The following is a 25,461-nucleotide window of genomic DNA, read 5'->3' as shown; positions in this document are numbered from 1 at the left end:
GATGGTTGCTGTGTTTAATACTGCTGATCTATCAATAAGAATGTTGATTATTATTGTAAGCATAAATCACGACAGTAATTAATGTCAAGCGATTGACTCTCTTTAAGGCTTAGTTGTCAATGCTATTCATTCTTTCCTACAGCTATCTGGAACTATACCAAAATATATTGTAAACCTGAGACAGCTTTGAGCTCCAAGTGTCTGGTAAACAGAAGGGTGCTATATCACAAAGCTTTACTTTTAAACTAAGCTAAATCCTAAACATTCCTTCACATTCAACATTCAGAACATTATTATAATATTATGATGTGCAAAAAGAGAGGGTCTAATGACACCAGGTTTCTATTTTGTCTGTACAACAATTCACAGCCCATTAGAGCAGTGAATTGGTGCTGCTTAGGATATGCTAATTATACATAATTAATTTATGTTAATCAAGTCAGTGAGAAACCAGAGTTCCCCTAGGTCTCGAAAGTCCTGTCTCTGGAACCATGGAGAGTATAATTGTTATGTCATTATAAATGATTCGTTAACAATTATACTAATTGAACTTGAAATAGATGTGTGCCTTAGGTTAATTGGAGGAGAAGCATTTTCTACAATTCAAAGATGAACCAATTCAAAATATTCTGAACATAATTGAACAAAGGCAAAAGCACATTAATATCCCTATATATTACATGTCTATGGTAAGCCTAATGTTTCCAAGCTCTGTGCTGTTCCCTTTTACATTTTTATCAGCCAGTTAAAATTTGAAGATGATATTGCCACAGGTAAGTAAGATCACCATTGACCTAATTATAATGGATAGTATTGTGTGATACAACAGAGGTATTCAGTGATCCTTAAACTCTACTATATCAAACTGAATTGGCAATCAGTCTATTAAATAATGTCAATTAAACCAATGTCTCAGACTCCTCACACGGAGGATATTTGGTTGCATAATATTCCCAAGCCACACTGATTTGTTTTACATGTTAAAGACTCCACAATTAAAGGCTGGCAATGAGCCAGTTTCTGTGTAAAAGGTAATCTGTCCTCATTTCTTTTCTCTTTATATTGTGTATTCTCCATCAGTCAGCACCCAGATGAAAATCTACTGTTGAGAAAATGTAATTATTGGCCTGTGCTACTGTCATCGTCATTGTCAGTCCCTTGAAATGCGGATGACATCTGCCAGGCTTCATTATTTATGTGTCCTCGGGTAACTCAGCAGGACAATTCTGGAGCCAATTCTGGGCAGAGAGGACAAGAGTTGCCCTGAGGGAAGGGGGTTCTCAAGCCTGGGTTCTGCTCTCTCTCCTTCCTCTTCTGTTGCTTCTCTGCAGCAGAGTTTACGCTGTCAGTTTCTGACTATGCCGTGGCTTATTGGAAGAGGCACTGCCACGTGGTACGACTTGTGACAAGTTTCTCCCATCCACTGATGTTAATTTGCCCCCATTTCAATGGGAGCTTCGGAGTGTCCTTAAACCATTTTCTCTGCCCTCCTTGAGATCAGGTGCCACCCTTAAGTTTTGAAAAGAGGATCTAATTGAGAAACTGATTATTTGGCATGTGAATGCAATGCCCAGACTAGTGGAGTTGATTTCACATGATCATGGTTGCAATGCTGGAGGAATTGGCTTCAGTGAGAATGCTGGAATTTCTGACTTTCCACTTGACTTTGAGCATACAGCAGAAACACCGCTGGTGGAAATTCTCCACTGGTAGGTGACCCAAGTCTCACTGCCATATTGAAGGGTGGTGACAACAATAGCATTGTGGACTAAAGCCTTTTCCCTATTATGGAGATCTCTGCTTTCGAAAACCCTGTTGTGCAATTTTTGGAACTCTGTGCTGGCACAGTTGATTCTATGATGTTCTCTTCGACAGTGACCTTTTGAGAAAAGTAGCTGTTGAGATAAGGGAAGCGTTCAATGACTTCTAAAATCTCCCCACCAATAACAATAGCTGGAGGCATAGGTGCTTGTCTGGGGGAGGGCTGGTGGTGGATTTTGGCCTTACTAATATTGAGTGAGGGAGCAACATTTTTTTATGCAGAGTTGAAGAGATTGAGGGTGGTGTCCGAATGTTGAGTGCAGTGTGAGCCACAATTGCACCATCATCAATATGCTATAAAACATGGATATGCTGGAGGGTCACCTTAGTCTTGGCCCTTTACCCTGTTAATTTTGAAACATTTCCTATTGAATCAAAACTCAGTCACTACCCAGTTGGTCATGAAAGAGTTCCATGACCAGGCTGAGGTAGAGAATGAAGAAAGTTGACACAAGCACAAAACCTTGCTTGATGCCTATTTGGATATGAAAGGGCTAGGTCTCCAATCCATTGTAAAGGATCGTTGCGATCATACAGTCATGCAGGAGCTGTAGGATGGTAAGAACTTTTGCTGGACATCCAAATCTCAGGAGGACTTGCCAGAAGGCTTTGCAGTTGATGGAATCAAAGGCTTTGACAAATCAATGAAGGCCACGTAGAGCTCCTTGCGTTGTTCCAGACACTTTTCTTGTATTTGTCAAGCAACAAGGATCATATCTATGGTTCCATGGAAATCAGATTGGATCTCTGAAAAGGTATCTTAACTGACGGTTAGGAGGTAGTTCACTAGGATTCAAGTGAGAATCTTCCTTACAGTGGACAGAAAGGATATGCCTCTATAGTTTCCAAAAATTGATTTATCACACTTCTTGAAAAGTGAAACAATGATGGCATTGTGGAAGTTGGGAGGTAGTACCTCTTCTTCCCAGATTTTTGTAAAAAGACCTTAGAGTTTGAGCGAGAGTTCATGACCACCAGCTTTATAGATCTCTGCAGAAATGTTGTCCCGACCACATGCCTTGTTGTTCTTCATCTGTGGATAGCCTTTTGTATCTCAGCAAGTGTTGGCAGCATTCCCAAATTTGATCTCTCAAGCTGTTGAGGGATTGTTTTGATGGTTTTATCCAATACTGTTGACTCCCAATTGACAATGTTCCGGTGGTGCTTGTTCCAAAGGTCTTGGGTAGCTGCATTATCTTTGAGAAGAGTATTGCTGTCTTCAGCTCAGAGAGGGGAGCACATGTTTGGTTTGAGTCTATAGATGGTCTTGGTGCCCTGGAAGAAGCTAGTCATGTCATGCCAGTCTGCATAGTGTTGTATTTCATTGGCTTTCTCTACCCACACATATCATTGTTGAGGGGTATCATTCACTGAGTTTTGGATTTGAGTAGTAGGTATTCTCATTTCTGCTTTGATGTAGGGTGTTTTTGACATGTAATGAAGGTTTGCATTTCTACTTGAGAATTTTACATATTTCTTTATTATTATCTTCAAACCAGTCTTGGTGCCTGCAAGGCTCAAACACAATGATCTGGGTGCATGCCTCTTCGATCACAGATTTGATCTTGTCCCAAAGCCCTTATCAGAGCCTGTGAGAGCAAGACAGGAAGAAAATTGTATCTGGAATTGTTCTCTTGTTTTTATATCCTAGAGAATGTGGATGTTAAATCTTTAAGATTTCATTGAGGATCTTGGTTGTTTGGGTGTCAGGTGTATGCACATGGGGGAGCGTACAAGTCTGATCTGTCCAGCAGTGGTTTTCGCCCAGATGGCTCTGGTGATGTGCACATCCTTCCTGTCCCGGGCACGGACAATGACGTAGCCCAGGAGGCACCAACACTTGGATTGGGAATGTTTCAATGTTTTCTTGTATTTATCTTCCAATGACAGAGTGTGTTTGTGATGGTGTACATGCTGAGGAGGAGGAGGAGACTGTTGGCATTTGATTTCCCTGCTCCTTTGCCAATGGTGCCATTCCATACAGTGTAGTTGCATCCAACACTGGCATTAAAGTCTCCCAGTAGAATAATTTTGTCTTGTTTTGGGACAGGTTCCAAACAAGGCACCAAGACACAGAATCCAGATCTGTATAAAAGAGCCCATTAGTTTTGTCAGTAGAATCAAACGTGGGAGCATAAGAACTGATGAATGCAGCCATTGGTTGTCACTAAGCTGAAAGTGTAAGGCTTTGGGCCGTTCAGTGATGCCAATTGGAAGTTCTGTAAGTATATCTGCAATTCTGTTTTTGATGACCAACACAATTCTGTGATTACAATGATCCTCCTCTGGTTTCCTCCTTCAGAAGAAAGTGTATCCTCTTCCTCTCCTCCTTCCTTTCTAAACTGGCCTTCTGCAGGGAGTCCCGTTTCACTGCGAGCAGCAACATCGATGTTATATATTGCAAGCTCCTGAGAAACTATGGCTGTTCTCCTTTCAGGGCATTCACTGTTGTGATTGTCCACAGGATGTGCGCATTCAAGGTACAGAAATTCATGCATTTTATTGCTGGTGTGTGTTTTCGACAGCAGGGGTGGTGAAGTTTCCCGGTCAGGACAGTTCAGGACAGCCGAGGCATCTTTTCGAGTTCCTTCCCCAAGTGAGGTGAGCAATGGGGACCCTAAAATGGACTGCTCAGTGTCCTAGGCCCAACCATCTATAGCTGCTTCATTAATGACATTACCTCCATCATAACATCAGAAATGGTGATGTTCGCTGATGATTGCACAATGTTCAGCACCGTTTACAACTCCTCAGATACTGAAGCAGTCCATGTCCAATTGTAGCAAGATCTGGACAATATCCAGACTTAGGATGACAAGTGCCAAGTAACATTCGCACCACACAAGTGCTAGGTAATGACCATCTCCAACAAGAGAGAATCTAACCATTGCACCTTGACATTCAATGGCATTACCATTGCTGAATCCCCCACTATCAACATCCTGGGGGTTACCATTGACCAGAAACTGAACAGGACTAGCCATATAAATACTGTGGCTACAAAAGCAGGGCAGAGGCTAGGAATCCTGCAGCGAGTAACTCACCACCTGACTCCCCAAAACCTGCCCACCATCTACAAGGCACAAGTCAGGAGTGTGATGGAATACTCCCCACCTGCCTAGATGAATGCAGCTCCAACAACACTCAAGATGCTCGACACCATCCAGGACAAAGCAGCCCGGTTGATTGGCACCCCTTCCACAAACATTCACTCCCTCCACCACCGATGCACAGTTGCAGCAGTGAGTACCATCCACAAGATGCACTGCGAAAACTCAACAGGGCTCCTTAGACAGCACCTTCCAAACCCATGACCACTACCATCTAGAAGGACAAGGGCAGCATATACACGGGAACACCATACCTGGAAGTTCCCCTCCAAGCCATTCACCTGACTTGGAAATGTTTCCTGACTTGGAAATATTTCACCGCTCCCTCACTGTCACTGGGTCAAATCCTGGTACTCCCTCCCTAACAGCACTGTACCTACACCACAGGGACTGCAGTGGTTTAAGAAGGCAAGCTCACTACCACTTTCTCAAGGACAATTAGAGATGGGGAATAAATGCTGGCCTAGCCAGCGCAGACCACAACCCGTAAATTAATTTTTAAAAAGTCTTTTGCTATTTTTTCCAGTAGTATGAAAAGGGTACTCATTAAAATTGACAAGAAATGTGAGAAAGGCATGATTGTATTGTAATTGCCTTGACTATGGTGGCATCATCATTTGTTATTCAAGCTTTTGCTGGAGCCAGCACATTCTCTGCTTACTACCAGACTTCAATTTGGTCATGCTTATTGGTATTTGAATATTGTATTGTAGACCTACAACTTTAAATCATTCATTGCTACATGCTTCTGAAGTTGGCCCACATAAAGCAGTTTTCAGTCTAATAAGAAGCAGAGTAGGCTCGAGGGGCTGAATGGCCTACTCCTGCTCCTATTTCTTACATTGGAAGTGGATCTTCATCCACAGCTCTCCAGCTGGTACAGAGTCCCAAAGGTGTTCTGCTGCTGAAAGGAAATAAGATTGTGTTTTATTTTACTTTTATCAACTGTAGAACTATTTACATTTTTATCTAAACTAGTATATTTTAGGTCTTAATGGAATGTCCTTCAGGATGTTACTGCTGCTTACTTACTTTATGGTCATGTCTTGCCTTGGACTAAGCTGTGAACAAGTACCACCAGCTTTAATGACCTTGCATTCAATGAAGAGTGCAGGAGGGCATGCCAGGAGCAGCACCAGGCATAACTTAAAATGAGATGTCACCTGGTGAAGCTACAACACAGGACTACTTGCATGCCAAACAGCAGAAACAGCATGCAATAGCGAGAGCTGAGCAATCCTACAACCAATGGATCAGATTTAAGCTCTACAGTCCTGCCACATCTAGTCATGAATGGTGATGGACAATTAAATGACTAATTGGAGAAGGACGATCCACAAATATCCCCATCCACAATGATGAGGGAGAACATCAGTGCAAAAACCAAGGCTGAAGCATTTGCAGCCACCTTCAGCCAAAGTGTCAAGCGAATGATCCATCTCGGCCTTCTCCTGAGGTCCCCAGCATCACAAATGCCAGTCTTCAGCCAATTTGATTTGCTCCATGTGATACCAAGAAAAGGCTGAAAACATTAGATATTGCAAAGCCTGTGGGCCCTGACAATATTCCGGCAATAGTTCTGAAAACTTGTTCTCCAGAACTAGCTGCGCCCCTCGCCAAGTTGTTCCAGTACAGCTACAACACTGGCATCTATTCGACAATGTGGAAAATTTCTCAGTTATATCCTGTCAATAAAGAACAGGACAAATCCAACCTGGCCAATTACCACCCCATCATCCTACTCTGAATAATCAGCAAAGTGATGGAAGGTATCATCAACTGTGTTATCAAGTGGCACTTGCTTAGCAATAACCTGCTCACTGATGCCCAGTTGGGTTCCACCATGGTCACTCAGCTCCTGACTATATTACAGCCTTGACTCAAACATGGAAGAATTGTTGAACTCAAGAGATGAGGTGAGAGTGACTGGGCTTGACATCAAGGCAGCATTTGACAGAGTGTGGCATCAAGGAGCCCTAGCAAAACTGGAGTCAATGGGAATCAGGAGGAAAACTCTCCACTGGCTTGAGTCATACCTAGCACAAAGGAAGATGGTTATGGCTGTTGGTTGTCAATCGTCTCAGTCCCAGGACATCACTGCAGGAGTTCCTCAGGGCAGTGCCCTCAACTCAACCATATTCAGCTGTTTCATCAATGACCTTCTATCATAAGGTCAGAAGTGGAGATGTTCACTGATCAGTACACAATGTTCTATTCGTGACTCCTCAGATGCTGAAGCAGTCACTGTCCATGTGCAGCAAGACCTGGACAATATTCAGATTTGGGCTGATAAGTGGCAAGTAACATTTGTACTACATAACTGCCAGGCAATGATAATCTTCAACAAGAGGGAATCTAACCATCTTTCCTTGACATTCAACGGCATTACCGGGGCTGAGTCCCCAACTATCAATATCCTGGGGATTACCATTGGCCACAAACTGAACTGGACTAGCCATATAAATCCACTCCTGACAGTGCTGTTAGGGAGGGAGTTCAAGATTTTAACCCTGCAACAGTGAAGGTACAGTGATATATTTCCAAGTCAGGATGGTGTGTGACTTAGAGGGGAACTTGCAGGTGGTGGTGCTCTCATGCATCTGCTGCATTTGTCCTTCTAGGGATAGTAGAGGTTGCAATCTTATTAAAGGAGCCTTGGTGAGTTGCTGCAGTGCATCTTGTAGAAGGTACACACAGCTGCCACTGTGCATCAGTGGTGGATCAAATTAATGTTGAAGGTGGCGGCTGGGGTGCCAATCATGCAGCTGTTTTGTCCTGGATGGTGTCAAGCTTCTTGAGTGTTGTGGGAGCTGCACTCATCCAGGCAAGTGGGGAGTATTCCATCACACTCCTGACTTGTGTCTTATAGATGATGGACAGGCTTTGGGAGTCAAGAGGTGAGTTACTCACCACATGATTCCTAGCTTCTGACCTGCTCTTGTAGCCACAGTATTTATATGGCTAGTCCAGTTTAGTTTCTGGTCAATGGTAACCCCCAGGATGTTGATGGTGGGGGATTCAGTGATGGTAATGGCATTGAATGTCAAGGGGTGATGGTTAGATTCTGTCTTGTTGGAAATAGTCATTGCCTGGCGCTTGTGTGGCGTGAATGTTACTTGCAACTTGTCAGCCCATTCCTGGATATTGCCCAGGTCTTGCTGCATTTGGACATGGACTACTTCAGTATCTGAGGAGTCGTAAATGGTGCTGAACATTGTGCAATCATCAGCGAACATCCCCACTTCTGACCTTAGGATGGAATGTGAATCCACTACCTTGATATCTTATGAATCTATGACTCCTAAAAGTTCAGCAAGTAAATTTAACACGTTTCCTATTGAAACAAAGCACACAGGGGATCAAATCATTTTGCATGGTATTTATAGGGAATGATCATGGTCATTTGTGACATAACTACGATTAAATACTGTTGCGGTGGATTTCAAATTGAATACTACTTTTAAAAGATGTGCAAAAATTAAATTCCCCTTGGTTTGCAGCACTGAATCTCTGTACCACATTCTGGTAAACAGAAAGCAGAACCTACCCCTTCTGCATGCCCTTACTAATTTTGCTATGGGGGTTGGTTAGCTCATCTGGCTAGATAGCTAGACTGTGATACAGAATGACGCCAATAGTGTGGGTTTAATGCCCGTAATTCATGGAGGCCCGGCCTTCCCAGCTTCTCCCACACTTGCGGGTTGGCATCGCTCAAGCTGCGATAAGCCAAAATGTCTCTCTCTAATGAAGAGAGATGCCTACGGTCCTTTGGGACTATAGCAAGATAGTTGTTTTGCTATCCGATACCAAATCAAATATTCCTTACTGATTCTCAAAATCTAATTGATGTTAATGCCTCCAAAGTATTACTCAGTTCCGTATCCACCAAGAAGTGTCCTCAGTTTTTGGGCCAATCTCCATATGCTTTATTTTCGAACATGCTAACTATCCTAGTCACTCTTTTCGACTTGTCTTATAGCTCAGCTTCATCATTGCTGTAGTGAAGGTTGCACAGTGCTCCAGGTGTTGCTTGACCAACACTCTACATGGCAGCAGGGTAATCTTCAATCTGTGTTCTGTCCAATGATCACACAACCTAACATCCTATTTGCCTTTTTGTAACATAGTTAATATCCACCAAACGTGCCAATAGATCTGTAACCATGTTATTTGAAAGCAACAATTTAAAGGATTTTACAGAATGCGCAACACCAAACCCTGAGGTAATGATTACCAGCATGATCATACATGAGAGCAAGTTTGATAAAGATCTCATTTGACTATACAGGCTAGAAACACTGCTGATTATTGAATTTCTCCCAATGCATTTAATTAACCTTCAGAGAAAAAGGTCAGCTTACATCAGCAGACCCACCTCTTGTGAACTTGAGACTTGAAACTTATTGATAAAAGCAAAATACTGCGGATGCTGGAAACCTGAAACAGAAACAGAAAATTCTGGAAAAACTCGGGGCTCTGAAGAAGGGTCAAAAGGACGCGAAACATTAACTCTGTTTCTCTCTCCACGGAGGCTGCTAGACCTGCTGAGTTTTTCCAGCATGTTCTGTTTTGGCTTGTAATGTTATACATGGTATGATCAGCTTGGCACAAGATTAATGGTTACTCCATGCAGGCTTTTTGCACACATGCCTGTCCATCATATTCATTTGTCCACTTCGAAAGGCAATAAGCGTCACAGTGTAAGACTGTACCAATAGTGATATTTATTTTCAAATTAGATAAAGATAGAAAAGTCAAATCATGCAAAATGGCCTGCTGTTACAATGCTTGTATCATACAATACTTTTATGTATGTTCAAAAGAACAAAACAATTGATTTCAAAGTTTTTTTGTAGTCTTTCCAGAATTAACTGAGTTCTTGATCAAATGTTACATCACCCATAACTCCCTTGGCGCTCATGAGCATAACCTTACATAGAAAAAGATGGTCATGTAAGGCAGTAAAACTGCGCAAATAATTTCAAGCTCTTATACGATTTTCCAAGATTCTAACCTGCTTTGGTGCTGCAGTTGCATTATGGGACTTGTACTTGTTTAAATATATTCCAAGGCCCTGGGGGGGACTCAGAACACATTGAGCAAAATCTTCTGCTCTCTCTCGTGGCGAGCTTGGAGTGGGAAGGGCATTTAATAAGGCAAGATGGTGGTATACCTGAACCTTATTGTCATCACGTCCCCGCCAGAACTAAGTGATGGGCGGGAAGGCCCATGGTCGATCTTCCCGCCCTGTCGCCAATTGAGGCCCTTAACTGGCCAATTGATGACCACTTAAGGGCCTCATCCCACCGCCACTGGTATTAACCCAGCTGCAGGTAAGCATGTCGCCATGTTTGAGGCCAACTTGTCACCTCCTGGGGGATGAGTCCCTCGATCAAAGGCACTCAGCGTCTGATGGTGGGACTCGATAACGGGAAAGAGGGAGGGGGGGCACTGAGAGCCACACCCCTTGCTGCTGACCCCCCCCCACCAACACCCATCCCCACCCCTCAAAATCCCGCTCACCCCCGTCCCCCCACATTACCCACCATGACCTGGGTCACTCTGTGATCCTGGGACTCCGGTGCCTGTCCTTCTGGCAGCAACCATAGTCTCCCTTGTGGCGCTGCTGAGCACAAGAGCTGCCGGCTTCCAATTATCCGGCAGCTCTTGATAGGCGAGGCTTCTGTGCCCGCACCCCCGCACCCCGCAGCCTTGGATTCCAGGGGAAGGTCTGCCAATGGCCTCGCCAATGCCTGATTGGGGCAAGGTTCAGCGAGCCTCCCTAAAAAGAGGCAGCTCAGACCTTTCACTAACTCTCCAGCTGGAAGGTAAGACTCCCAATACGTCAACTAGGTTCCACCCATCGGGTTTATTGTAAGCCCCTGCACCTCATAATACAGAAAGTTGGCATCCATTATGCTTCAGCACCATTACAGCCAGTCAGTTTATCGTCAACCCTATATCTGAGCCACCCTAAGCTGAAGGCAGCTATAAATTTGCATTTCCTGTGCAAAGTTGGAAAGTATATGTGATGGAAATTTTCCCATTTGACGCATGATGGGGCTCTGTTTCTTTCAGGGATATTAGCAGCTGAATGTTCATCACATTTCTGTGGTATTCTGTCTGGTTTCTTAAGAGGGTTAGTAATCCATTTATTTTAATTAGCTGACTAATGCTGCCTAAAATAATTTCTATCCTTAAATCTGATAATATGGACACATTGGGAAAGATTGATTTAATTTAGTAGGGTACTGTTTCTCAACTTTCTTTGTTAAAGCTGTGCCCAACCATGATGATAGGAACAAGGAGGTTAAAAACCATTAATGTGAACCAGAGAATTGCTAGTGTTAAAACAGTAGGAGGATTCAGACTTTATTGCTTTAATCTAATTTCTTTTGATTGCTTAATTGGTTAATTGATTGAACATAAACATAATTACAGGGCGAGAGAATCTATGCTTATTCTGGCTTCTGATACATTCGGGCAGATAACCTGTGAAGCAATATTGTGGTAGCTATTAGAAAGTGTGACCCACTTTAGACCAACACTTGGAGCAATTACACTGCACTTACAGGTTTAATATCAAGATCATCTTTGTTCGGACATAAAAGATGTATGAGTGTGTGATTAGGTACAGGAGAAGGCCATTCAGCCCCTCAAGCCTGTTACAAAGGAACTGGAGTAAGCCATTCAGCCCCTTGAGCTTGTTCTGCCATTCAGTCAGATAATGGCTGATCTCTTTGTCAACTCCCTTTAGCCATGTGATTTCCTTATTCTTTACCTAATCAGTCTCAAGTCTGGAAAAATTTAAGTGACCCATCATCTACAGCCTTTTACAGGAGCAAGTTCGAGATTTCCGTTACCATTTGTGTGAAAAAGTCATTTCTGATTCCACTCATAATTTGTCTAACCCTAATTTTAAGATTAGACCCTCTTGCTCTGGATTCCCCCACCAGGGGAAGTAGTTTCACAGTAGGTACCCTATTGAATCCCCTAACCTCAATGAAGTCACTCATCAACGTTTTTAAACTCTAGGGAATATTAGCTAAATTCATGCAACCTGTCCTCATAATTTGACTCATTAAGCCCTGATAGCAAACTGATGAATCTGCTTTGTAGCTCTTCAATGGTTAATATATCTTTCCTCAGACTTGGTGCACAAAAACTGAATGCAGTACTTCTGTGTAGAGCTTTGTCCATTAGCCTTGAGCTATCAGCTCATTTCGAATATTACTCAAGCTCAAAAGTGGCTGAATGGATCATTTGAGCAATTTAAAAATTTCAGTTTTAAAGCTGAAAAAGTTTATTTTTGCACTATCTGCAGTTATACCAATTCTTGGGGGAAACTGAAGTAGTGGGGAAATAGCAAGGCACATGCTCCAAACTAAAATAGCAACGGTGTGTTCCATCTACAAAAGGGCTCCTTTTATTTTGCTTATTTGTTCAGGGGATGTGTGTGTCACTGACAAAGCCAGCATTTGTTGCCCATCCCTATTTGCCCTTGAGAAGGTGTTGGTGAGCCGCATTCTTGAACTGCTGCAGTCCATGTGGGTAGGTACACCCACAGTGCTGTTAGGAAGAGAGTTCCAGGATTTTGACCGAATGACAGTGAAGGAACGGCGATATAGTTCCAAGTCAGGATGGTGTGTGGCTTGGAAGGTAACTTGTAGGTGGTGGTGTTCCCACACATCTGCTGCCCTTGACCTTCTATGGTAGAGATCATGGATTTGGAAAGTGCTTTAAAGGAGCTTTGGTGAGTTGCTGTGGTGCATCTTGTAGATGGAACACATGCTGCCACTGTGCATTGATGGTGGAGGGAGTGAATGTTTAAGTTGCTGAATGGGGTGCTGATCAAGTGGCTGCCTTGTCCTGGATGGTATCAAGCTTCTTGGATGTTGTTGGAACTGCACTCATCCAGGCAAGTGGAGAATACTCCTTCAAACTCCTGACTTGTGCCACAAAATTTTGAGCATCTTACCTGCTCTCATAGCCAAAGTATTTATATGGCTGGTCTGATTCAGCTTCTGGTCAATGGCAACACCCCCCACCCCTGCCCCCACCAGCATATTGATGGTGTGGGATTCAGTGATGGTAATGTTGTTGAATGCCAAGGGCAGTTGGTTAAATTTTCTCTTGCAGGAGATGGTCATTGCCTGGCAATTGTGTGGCGTGAATATAATTTGACACTTATCAGTACAAGTCTGGATGGTGTTGTCTTGCTGCATATAGACACAGACTGCTTCCGTATCTGAGGAGTTGTGAATGGAACTGAACACTGTGTGATCATCAGCAAGCATTCCCACTTCTGATCTTTATGTTGGAGGGCAGATCATTGATGAAGCAGCTGAAGATAGTTGGGCCTAGCACACTACCCTGAGGAATTTCTCTACTCATGTCCTGCGGCTGAGATGATTGGCCTCTAACAATCACAACCAAATTCCTTTGTGCGACATATGACTCCAACTAATGGAGAGTTCTCCTGCTGATTTGCATTGACTTCAATTTTGCTTAGATTCCTTTGAGGTGTCAGCTGTGGCTCAGTCCATAGTACCCTTGCCTTTGAATCAGAGGGTTGTGGGTTCATATCCCACTCCTGGAAAACCAAGAACTGTGATTGTACTCGAAAGAAGTTGCAATCTGTGGCTGTTGGTAACTCGAAAGAGTTTCCTTTGAGGTGTCAGCTGTGGCTCAGTCCGTAGCACCCTCGCCTTTGAATCAGAGGGTTGTGGGTTCATGTCCCACTCCCGGAAACCAAGAACTGTGATTGTACTTGGAAGAGTTGCAATCTGTGACTGTTGATAACTCAAAAGAGTTTCCACTTTCTCTGAGGTGTCAGCTGTGGCTCAGTTCATAGCACCCTCGCCTTTGAATCAGAGGGTTGTGGGTTCATGTCCCACTCCCGGAAACCAAGAACTGTGATTGTACTCAAAAAGAGTTGCAATCTGTGACTGTTGGTAACTCGAAAGAGTTTCCTTTGAGGTGTCAGCTGTGGCTCAGTTCATAGCACCCTCACCTTTGAATCAGAGGGTTGTGGGTTCATGTCCCACTCCAGGAAACCAAGAACTGTGATTGTACTCGAAAGAGTTGCAATCTGTGACTGTTAAGAGGTGTCAGCTGTGGCTCAGTTCATAGCACCCTCGCCTTTGAATCAGAGGGTTGTGGGTTCATGTCCCACTCCCGGAAACCAAGAACTGTGATTGTACTCGAAAGAGTTGCAATCTGTGACTGTTAAGAGGTGTCAGCTGTGGCTCAGTTCATAGCACCCTCGCCTTTGAATCAGAGGGTTGTGGGTTCATGTCCCACTCCCGGAAAACCAAGAACTGTGCTTGTGCTCGAAAGAAGTTGCAGTCTGTGACTGTTGGTAACTCGAAAGAGTTTCCTTGATGCCACACTCAGTCAAATACTGCCTTGATGTTAAGGGCAGTCACTCTCGCCTCATCTCTGGAATTCAGCGCTCTTGTCAATGTTTGAACAAAGGCTGTAATGAGGTCTGGAACTGAATGGATCTTGTGGATCCCAAACTGAGCGTCAGGGAGCAGGTTTTTGCTGTGTAATATCCTAAGATATTTTGCATATTACAAGGGGACTACCATCTGAAGCAGGCAGGTGCTTTGGGTGCCCAGCAGTAGGCTCCTTTTCAACATGCCACTGGCTATGTTATTGGGATTAAAGGACCAGTAAGGCTACCAACCCCAATTTGAGGGTGTTACTGTCCCATTAATGCCAGGCAAAACTAAACTTCAAAGATTATATCCAAAGTCAGATGGCAGGTGAGACTTGGATGCCGACTCTCTGCCACCAGAGCTATTGGACCATCAAAATACTCAAATATTGTAGAAATTCTGACTGATTACGTTGACTGAAGTATATGTATTCCATTCATTTCTTGCAATAAATTTTTCATTGTTTAGTTTACGCTTCCACTATTTTCCTGTACAGTTTAAATTCATAAAAAACATGTTTTTCTGTTAGTGACTTAATCAGTAAAGAATTTTTCGGTGTGTTAATAATTATCCTATTCCAGATGGTGAAAAATATCTCAAAATATGCAACATTCCAAGATTTCCATGGAATCTTTGCCAACAGCAAACAGCATGATATTATGACCCGGTGACGATAAGTTCTAACAATTCTTTGGATGACAGTAATGGTTTATAATCTTCTTGTTCCCATTTGCAGCATGACAAAATGATCTGGTGATGATATTTAGTGCATGTTATGTGCAACTAGAATGGTCAAATTTGACGCTTGATTTTCTGCTGTGGATGAAATTATCAAAATGCTCTGGTCTCAGAACCGTATTCTAGAGGAATTTGTCGTTTGTTAAATGTAAGCTGATTCTACAGGTGAGTGTTACCACTTCCTGACAGGGATTCGATTTTTAAAATGACAATTACCTTCATTTAAATAGTTTCTCCATGGGTTTCCATTGTCTCTGCTGTATGAAGGGTGACACTTGGCAACGTTAAAAACTGGTTACATTTTATGGCCTTCTTTGCAACCTTGCTGAGTATGAAGCCAATATTGAAAATATTTCTGGGTTTTGCCATATGGAGTGGCAGGGAAATGTGGAGTTAGAAACTTAAGAAAGTTCAGTATGCGTCTTCTTGCTGCATCATTTTCAATCTCTTTTTCTCAATTTCTCTTGCCTCATATTTTCTTTCATCAATGATATTGAAGAATTCCTATAGATTTGGTTATGTGTTGTGGAGGCCAAGCAAGGTTTCAGAAATAGAGATTTACATATTAACCCCAAATTAAGGAAAACATTTGGCAGTTATATTGCAACTTGCGAATTCCAATGTGAAAAGTTATAAAACACCTCCATGCTACTGAATAGGGCTGTTTGCCAAAACAAATGATGTCAAGAGGCGTTAATGCTTCAACACAGTTCTATATAGACAGGTTTAGTTTTTTTTAGTCAGGTTTAGCAATCAGAATCAACCTACTCCAAATCCTGCTAGCAAACCACCAATGTAAGGCAAGTTCACACAAGCAAAAGCTAAATGTGCTGGTACATCACTATGTTACTGCAATGGCATGTTTGTGCAGCAAGAATGTCTTCTGTCGTGCTACTATGTTGATGCAGGCCAAGTTCACACGGTAACATTAATTTATACACACAACCAAGCCACTGTCTTCAATACCACTAATTTGATAGCACGGCAACCTCACATTAGTAGGAGCTATATTTGGTGTCGATGTCATGGCATGTCCAAGTTGCAACAGTAGCAATATCTGTTGCCTTGCCACCATGTTGATGGCATGACAAAAGCTGCAGGCAATCCTGCTGATGCCAGGGCAAGCTCACAGGGTATCTTTATCTGTTACCCCTTCACCATGTTAAATACATGCAGAGCAAATTTATAGAAATATTGCGATAATACTGTTATCTTGATTTTTATTAAGGTAAATACTAAATATGAAGCATCAAGTATGATTGAATAACATAATTATAACCATGTGATGACATAATTATAACCATGGACCAATAAGATTATGAATAAGACGAATAGTAATACTTTGTTTTTATTGGTCAGTGACACACTAACGAGGAAATTTATGACAAGCACGAAAAAAATTAAAGGGAAAGCTTGAGAAAATGGCTGAAATATTCAGGTGCCATTTCACATCCAAAATGTTGTCTTTATTGCATGAGCATACTTCTGGTGTGGGCCCCGCCAGGTGCCATGTTGGGGAGGTCAGTAGCGGCAGCACTCGAAGTGCGTGCAGGAAGTAGACAGAGTGTGACATCTGTCAACCTGTCATGCTGATTTGACTGTGGTGGTGCCACTTTCAAGCTCCACTCCAGCTAATGCCATCTCTTAACCATGCACAACAGAACATGCATTCAGTAGCACGATGTCACCCCTGCCCTGTGCTACTTAAAAGGATCTTCAACCACTTTCAGATTAGTTGCCAATTGCTTTCTACTGCCTGCTGCTGAATTAGTAGAAGTGTTTGCTCACTTGTACTGCTACTTAAAATTGGTGCAGACTACAAGGGGTGGTGTGGCATGTGCTAAAGGTCTCGGTTTTCACTTCAAGGATTCTGCTCAGATCATTTGCTCCCTGTCATGGCAGCTGTAGTTTCTATTCCCTTTGGCCTGCAGCATGACAGGGAGAATGAGCAGAGTGGCACAGAGAAGATCAAGGTGCTAAAAGAGGGAGGAGAAGGAGGAGGAGGGGGAGAAGGCACTCAGTAGGAGGCCTTATTCATCCAGAATATTGAGGGAGCAATTTTCCTTCCTCAGCCTAAACCAGGAACAGAGTATGCAACAGCTCTGTTTCACTAAGGAGGTGATCATTGAAATCTGCTACATGTTGCAGACAGACCTCAAAGCAGGTAGAGGATGGCATTGCCAGTAGATGACTGTGGCCATGAACTTCTTTGCATTGGGCTCCTTCAAGCTGGAGCAGGGTACACGTTCAACATCTTAAAGTTCGCCACATTAAGGAGGTGCAAAATGCCGAATGCAAAGGGAATACGCTGCATTCTGTCTTTCCATAGTGAAGCAGGTGGAATGTGCACATGGCTTCACCAGGATTAATGGGTTTCCCCACAGTTCTACTGACTGCACACACATTGCTTTGCAGGCGCAGCAAGTAAATTCAGAGATGTACCATAACTGAAATGGATCGACTCTCTCTATCCTCGTAGCTGGTCTGCGACCATGCTCAGTGCATTATGTAGGTCAATGCCTTTTACCCTGGCAGTAGTCATGGTGCTTGTATTCTACGCCAGTCCACTGTACCATCAGTATTCGAACCACTGTGAGAAACCAGAGAATGGGTGACAAGGATTATCCACTGACCACCTGGTTTGTGATATAATGCCCAGGTCACACACATGGGCAGAATATGTTCGAGCAGACGATTGGGGTGCTCAAGGAGGGCATGTGCTGCCTGGACCTCTCTGAAGGAGCTCTTCAGTTCTCTCCAGAGTGCAAGTCATGATTCATTGTGTCTCCTGCAAGGGGAAGAAGAGTGGGAGGAGGAAGGGGAGGAAGAAGTCGGGGGGTGCTTGAGACAACCAGCCAATCCCCTTTCTGGCCGGGTTATCTGTGATTGGTTCATCTGACTGTAGTACCACTGAACATAACCCCAATTCTCTGTTGAACAACAGTCCCATACTTGACCACCCATCTCTTACAGAATATCACAGCATTCTTTTGAACACAATGTCAAAATAAATAACAGCAAAAAAACAAACTTCCCAATACCATCTAATATTCCATTCAAAAGTTAACTAACCAACCTTGTGTGTTCTGTGTGCCTTTGTCTATCCTAGTGTTCCTATGCAGTGCTACTCTACATAGGCTGCAGCATGGCTGGTGGAACGTCGATAACTTGCGTTGGGGGGGAAATCAGATGGCCTTGGAGGATGGCGTCAAGCAGCTCTGGGCATAGAAGGCCCAGCTAGTGGCCATACCGCCTCGGTTTGGGCAGCAGCGGTCTGGGCTGGCTGGCTGACAGGCAACGACAGGTACACTGACAGGGAGGCAGTGGTGAGAGGACGAATACTATCATCCTGTGAAGGGACAGCAGGCTCATGCTCCATGGAGTGACTGCCACTTCCCCAGGGTGACGTCTCAGCAATCTTGGTAATTTGTTGAAGCACAAATCGCTGAACTGCTGTGAGAGACTGAAATCCTCTTTGAACATTAGGATCTGCAGTAACGATGACAGCAGTCTGAGCCTGCATGGCAACAAGTTGAGTTTGCATCACTTCAGTCTGAGATTCCATTGAAGCACTCAGACATTGGGCTGGATTTTATGCGCCGCTGCCGGGTGTGTTTTCGGCGGGGTGGCCGAGAGCTGGTCCTCCTCCCGTTGAGGGGCAGATGTCCCATGCTCAACCAATTTAACCCACCCTCAGTCTGTTATGGCTGCAGGTCGGGTTTGTTCTGGTTGTGTTGGCTTCAGACCAACTATCTGCTGTGGGTGGGAGATGCTGGGTCAAGCAGGCTCATACAATGCAGCCCATTATGTGGCTTCTGCTTGTGCTGCAATGAAAGTTGAAACATTGGCCATCAGACACTGCATCATTTTCAGGCCTGCAAGTCTTCTCACAGGTTTGGCCACCAGTTCCATGGTAGAAAAAGTTGGGTTCCAAGCTCTGCACAAAGCCTTGTGCCAAGTTAGTGCTGGAATCTTCTTGACAGTGACCACAGGCTTTCTGGCAAGCCAGCCAATGTAGCAAACATATTTGTGTGAATGCTCATCAGTATGTTTCCATACACCACACTGTCAAAGTCCACATCCAAGTCCTCTGCAACAGAACTTTTGTGCAACCTCGCTCTCCGGAAACTGGCATCTATGCTTTACTTACATACAAGCTTTTTTGTATTCTTAGATGGGATGTATTATCATTGGCAAGACCAGCATTTGTTGCCCATCCTTGGGCTGAGTGGTTTGCTAGGCTATTTCAGAGGGTAGTCCACCACTTTGCTGTCTGTCTGGAGTCACATCTAGGCCAGACCAGGTAAGGATGGCAGATCTCTTTCCCTAAAGGGCACTGCTGAACCAGATGAGTTTTTATGACTAGTGATGATAGTTATCATGGTTACCATCATTGAGACTAACATTGTATTCCAGATTTATTAATGGAATTCAAATCCCACCAGTTACTGTAGTGGGTTTTGAACATGTGTCCTCGGAGCATTAACCTTGGCTCCTGGATGACTAAGCCAGTGATATTACCATTACACTGCCACCTCTTTTTTATTCGCTCACGGGATGTGGGCTTCGCTGGCTAGGCCAGCATTTATTACCTATCCCTAATTGCCCTTGAGAAGTTGGTGGTGAGCTGTCTTCTTGAACTGCTGCAGCCCATGTGGTGTAGGTATACCCACAGTGCTGTTAGGGAGGGAGTTCCAGGATTTTGACCCAGTGACAATGAAGGAACGGTGATATATTTCCAATTCAGGATGATGAGTGGCTTGGAGAACTTCCAGGTGGTGGTGTTCCCATGTTTCTGCTGCCCTTGTCCTTCTAGATGGTAGTGGTCGTGGGTTTGGAAGGTGCTGTCTAAGGAGCCTTGGTGAATTCCTGCAGTGCATCTTGTAGATGGTACACACTGCTGCTACTGTGTGTTGGTGTTGGAGGGAGTGAATGTTTGTGGATGGGGTGCCAGCCAAGCAGGCTGTTTGTCCTGGCTTCTTGACTGTTGTGGGAGCTGCACTCATCCAGGCAAGAGGAGAGCATTCCATTACACTCCTGACTTGTGCCTTGTCGATGGTGGACAGGCTTTGGGGAGTCAGGAGGTGAGTTACTGACTGCAGGATTCCTAGCCTCTGACCTGCTCTTGTAGCCACAGTATTTATATGGCTAGTCCAGTGTAGTTTCTGGTCAATGGTAACCTATCGGATGTTCATAGTGGGGGATTCAGTGATGGTAATGTCATTGAACATCAAGGGGTGATGGTTAGATTCTCTCTTGTTGGAGGTGGTCATTGCCTGATACTCATGTGCTGTGAATGTCACTTGCCCATTGTCAGCCTAAACCTGGATATTGTCCAGGTCTTGCTGCATTTGGACATGGGCTGCTTCAGTATCTGAGGAGTCACGAATGGTGCTGAACATTGTGCAATCATCAGCAAACATCCCCACTTCTGACCTTATGATGGAAGGAAGGCCATTGATGAAGCAGCTGAAGATGGCTGGGCCTAGGACACTACTCTGAGGAACTCCTGCAGTGATGTCCTGGAACTGAGATGATTGACTTCCAACAAGCACAACCATCTTCCTTTGTGCTAGGTATGACTCCAGCCAGCGGAGATTTTTTTCCCTGATTCCATTTGGCCCCATTTTTACTGGGGCTCCTTGATGCCACACTCAGACAAATGCTGCCTTGATGTCAAGGGCAGTCACTCTCACCTCACCTCTCGAGTCCAGCTCTTTTATCCATGTTTGAACCAAGGCTGTAATGAAGTTAGTAGCTGAATCGCGAAACCCTAAATAAGCATCAGTGAGCAGGTTAATGCTGAGCAAGTGCTGCTTAATAGCACTGTTGATAATCCCTTTCATCACTTTACTGATAATGGAGTGCATACTGATGGTGCCATAATTGGCCAGGTTGGATTTGTCCTGCTTTTTCTGTACAGGACGTAACTGGGCAATTTTCCACATTGCCGGGTAGATGCCAATGTTGTAGGTATACTGGAATAGCTTGGCTGGAGGCACAGCAAGTTCTGGAGCACAAGTCCTCAGTACTATAGCCAGAATATTGTCAGGACCCAGAGCCTTTGCAGTATCCAGTGCCTTCAGTTGTCTCCTGATGTCATGTAGAGTGAATCAAATTGGCTGAAGACTGGCATCTTTGATTCTGGGGACCTCTGGAGGAGGTTGAGATGGATCATCCACTCAGCATTCCTGGCTGAAGGTTCTTGCAAATGATTCAGCCTTACCATTTGCACTGAAGTGCTGCCCTCCCCCATTATTGAGGATGGGGATATTTGTGGAGTCTCCTCCTCTAGTGAGTTGTTTAATCGTCCACCACCATTCATGATTGGGTGTGGCAGGACTGCAGAACCTGGATCTGATCTATTGGTTCTGGAAGCATTTAACTCTGTCTATCACTCAGTGCTAATGCTGTTTGGCACACAAGTAGTCCTGTGTTATAGCTTCACCAGGTTGATACCTCATTTTTAGGTGTGCCTGCTGCTGTTCCTGGCACGTCCTCCTGCACTTTTCATTGAACCAGGGTTGATCCCCTGGCTTGGTGGTAATGATAGAGTCATGGATATGCCGGACCATGAGGTTACAGGTTGTGGTCGAATACAATTCTGCTGCTGCTGATGGCCCAAAGCGCCTCATGGATGCCCAGTCTTGACTTGCTAGATCTGTTCGAAATCTATCCCATTTAGCACACTGGTAGTGCCACACAACATGATGGAGGGTATCCTCAATTTGAATACATGACTTTGTGTCCACTAGAACTGTGCAATGGTCACTCCGACCAATACTGCCATGGACAGATGCATCTGCGGCAGGCAGGCTGGTGAGGATTGGGTCAAGTATGTTTTTCCCTTTTGTTGGTTCCTTCACCACCTGCCACAGACCCAATCTAGCAGCTATATCCATTAGGACTCAGCCAGCTCGGTCTGTAGTCGTGCTACTTAGCCCCTCTTGATAATGGACATTGACGTCCTCCACCCAGAGTACATTCTACATCCTTTCCACCCTCAGTGCTTCCTCTAAGTGGCATTCATGGAGGAGTACTGATTCATCAGCTGAGGGGGTGCGGTATTTAGCAATCAGCAGGAGGCTTCTTGCCCATGTTTGACCTGATGCCATGAGACTTGATGTGGTCCGGAGTCGATGTTGAGGACTCCCAGGGCAACTCCCTCCCGACTGTTTACCACTGTGCTGCCACCTCTACTGGGTCTGTCCTGCCGGTGGATCAGGACACACCCAGGGATGGTGATGGTGGTGTCTGGGACATAATCTATAAGGTATGATTCCGTGAGCATGCCTATGTCAGGCTGTTGCTTGACTAGTCTGTGAGACAGCTCTCCTAATTTTGGCACTAGCCCCCAGATGTTAGGGAGGAGGACTTTTCAGGGTCGACAGGGCTGAGTTTGCTGTTGTTGTTTCCAATGCCTAGGTCGATGCCCGGTGCTCCATCCGATTTCATTTGTTTTAGACTTTGTAGCGGTTTGATACAACTATTGGCTTGCTAGGCCATTTCAGGGGGACAGTTAAGAGTGAACCACATTGCTGTAGGTCTGGAGTCACATGTAGGCCAGACCAGGTAAGGACGACAGATTTCCTTCCCTAAAGGACATTAGTGAACCAGATGGGTTTTTACAACAATCGACAGTGGTTTCATGGTCATCATTAAACTTTTATTCCCAGATTTTTATTGAATTCAAATTTCATCATTTGCTGTGGTGGGATTTAAACCCAGGTCCCCAGAGCATTATCCTGGGTCTCAGGATTACTAATCTAGTGACAATATCTCTTCCTAGCTGCTGTCTAATGTGCATACAGTGTTGGTATCTGAGCTGGTGATTGAGAGTCTCAGAGCAAGTGATATCATTTCTCCACCATCGATCTCTTTTTCCTGTCTGACTTCCTGCTCCTGCACCACTTCCTGGCCAGGTTGTAGTCCTTGGGTACCTGAAAGGTGGAAAGCATGGGTATGGGGGAGGGTGGTGGGGGCAGAGTTGTGATGAGGAAAATGGAGGAAAGCAAGGGGTGCATCCTTAGACCATGTGCAGCTTGTAAACCAGAACACAGTTTGGGTTGAGTGGGCAACGAGATGTGAGAAGTAGGATTAGGTGTGAGCATACTGTCATCTTCAATAGTTTCAGTCCAGTGGCTGGCCACTGCCTCAGAGAAATGATGGGAAGAACCATCTCTCCCAACGGGATGACAGCATGTAACCATGCCTGTCCCGTGTCAGTTATCTTCTGCTGCCTATGTTTGTGCACCACCTTGCCCCGTAAGTGAGGGGTGTGTGTTATTGAGTGTGGCGCAATCTGTTTGGGTGATATACCTGATATGTTTGAATAATTTGCAATGTTTTGCAAGCTGTGAGATGTGAGTGGGAGGCTTGCTGTACTGCTAAATGTGTGAGGGTGAGGTGGAACTATGAATGTGAGACATGAGTCATGGTTTATAGAGATTGTTGGGAAATGAGTGAAAGGTGTGTGTTGAATTGAGCAATGAGTGAGGCTGTTGATTCACTTATAAGGAAATAGCATTTTATAATGCATTCACCGACCTTGACCACTCATGAGAGGTCATTAAACTTCTTCCTGAACTGCTTCCAGGTCTTTGGATCTACATTGCTTGCACCAACAGTGATGGCTACCTGATCCCAATACCTTCACAAAGTTTGTCTGGGGCGGTGGTGGTGGGGGGTGGGCAGCTCCTGTAGATCAAGGGCATCTCACCTGCCCAGCTCATACAGGCACTCTACCCTAGCCACTTCCAACATCTGCTCCAGCCAGAACGTACTCACCACACCCCCTCCGCAACCCCCACACTTTAAGGGTGCAGGTTGGCTTTAGGTGCTGCGGACGAACTTTAAGTAGCGTTAGCCTTGCACAAGCTGGGGCACCCTGCTGAGGCATGCAGCCACTCAACAACACGTTCAGCATTGGGCTTCAGGGAACTATTGTTCGAATTAGCAGGCAGTGCCAAGTTCATGTGATGCCTACAGCAGAAGGAAGGGGTGTTAGTCCCACATCACCATCCCCATGCCTGTTCTTTTGAGAGCTACCGAAAATTTTGCCCCAGTGTATTTACACAGACATTAGGTAGAGTTTGGCATTCCCTGCACAAACTTGTGTTGAAGCAGAGTTGAAAAGATGTTTTGGGCCTCATTCTGCAGCACAAGGCTTTGCCAGAGTTAACAAGAGTGGGACTGAAGACCAAAATGAACCATGATTAGGAGGCACCAGAGTTTTGTTTTTAAACGACTGCAGACTGTGGAGGGAGGGGAGATTGAAGAATGATGGGAGACATGTTTATCAAACGGGCTTTCTTCACTCAGCATGAAGAAGTCAACCTGTATTTACATGTTAGGGCAATCTCTACAATCTTTGCTCTGCTTAAGAATTCTGACCTGCTCCTATAGCAGCGCTCAGATTTCTGGCACGTTAAATCAGTAATTCTCCAGGTGCCAGTTTTCACATCAGCATTTCCTAATCCAGGATTTAGCCGTTTGCATTCCCAGACATTCTGCTCGTTTAGTTTCGGGATGGGCCTGGGAACATCAGTTGCAAAATATTAGCATGTAAGATGTAGTTCTTATTAATATGGGCAGAGTGATGACGGGTTGATGTGAGAGTTTGTTTAACCTGCTTTGTACGATTCTGTCACGGGAAGGTTCATCCGGCTCCCTCCTTTGCCAATGTAAATCTCAGTGGTGCTGTTGACAGGTAGATGAGGGTGTTGTGCTTTGTGTTGAAATGTGTCAGTGTGTGGTGGAGGGTGGAGCATTGCGCCCACGGGGCGGAGCGCCCCTTACAGGCCGGTATAAGACCCGTCGCCGTCTCTCCTTCGCGGCCGTGTTAATTTCTGTCCATTTCACTTCAAGAGGCTCCAATCACCACTCGCTCTGACCAGGATGTCTGCAGCCGATCGCACCGCACTCGTGCTTGGGGGAGCCGGCACTGTTGGCTCGGCGATAGTCAAAGTTCTGCTGGAAAAAGGTAGGTGGCGAATGTAGGCACCTTTCGCTACATTTGATGTGCTGAAGTCAGGTCGAGAATCCTTCTAACGGCATCTATTCACTATTGACCAGTGTTTCATGCATACTTCAGTTCCAGCTATCGTCTCCATCCTGCGATGGTTTTATTTCCCACCCAAATTTACTATTCCTTCTTCATGTTATCTGATGCATGTGTTTATTTAATGAGAGAGTTATTGATGAAAGAACTATGATCAAGAACTGACTCAATTAACTAACTTTTCCACGAAACAATGTAATGTAAAACATAACGCCCCAAAAGATAATTCATAAAGTCACATAAGCGGAGAAGAAGGCCATTCGGCCCATCGTATCTTTGCCAGCTATCT

At 44.5% G+C, this 25,461-nt stretch overlaps 1 protein-coding gene across 1 annotated transcript in view; it reads left to right on the top strand.

Moving 5' to 3' along the window:
- The first annotated feature begins 24,918 nt into the window (after positions 1–24,918).
- Positions 24,919–25,461, top strand: part of LOC144682166 (peroxisomal trans-2-enoyl-CoA reductase) — a 41,429-nt gene continuing 40,886 nt past the window's right edge. Inside the window, exon 1 of the mRNA XM_078544543.1 lies at positions 24,919–25,094. Within this exon, the coding sequence (XP_078400669.1) occupies positions 25,010–25,094 (85 nt within the window). The 5' untranslated portion in view covers positions 24,919–25,009. The remainder of the gene's footprint in view (positions 25,095–25,461) is intronic.

The sequence above is a fragment of the Cetorhinus maximus genome, chromosome 6 (genome assembly GCF_964194155.1).
Source record: "Cetorhinus maximus chromosome 6, sCetMax3.hap1.1, whole genome shotgun sequence".
In the NCBI taxonomy this organism is placed as follows: domain Eukaryota; kingdom Metazoa; phylum Chordata; class Chondrichthyes; order Lamniformes; family Cetorhinidae; genus Cetorhinus; species Cetorhinus maximus.
This window is presented reverse-complemented; position numbering and strand designations above follow the sequence as displayed.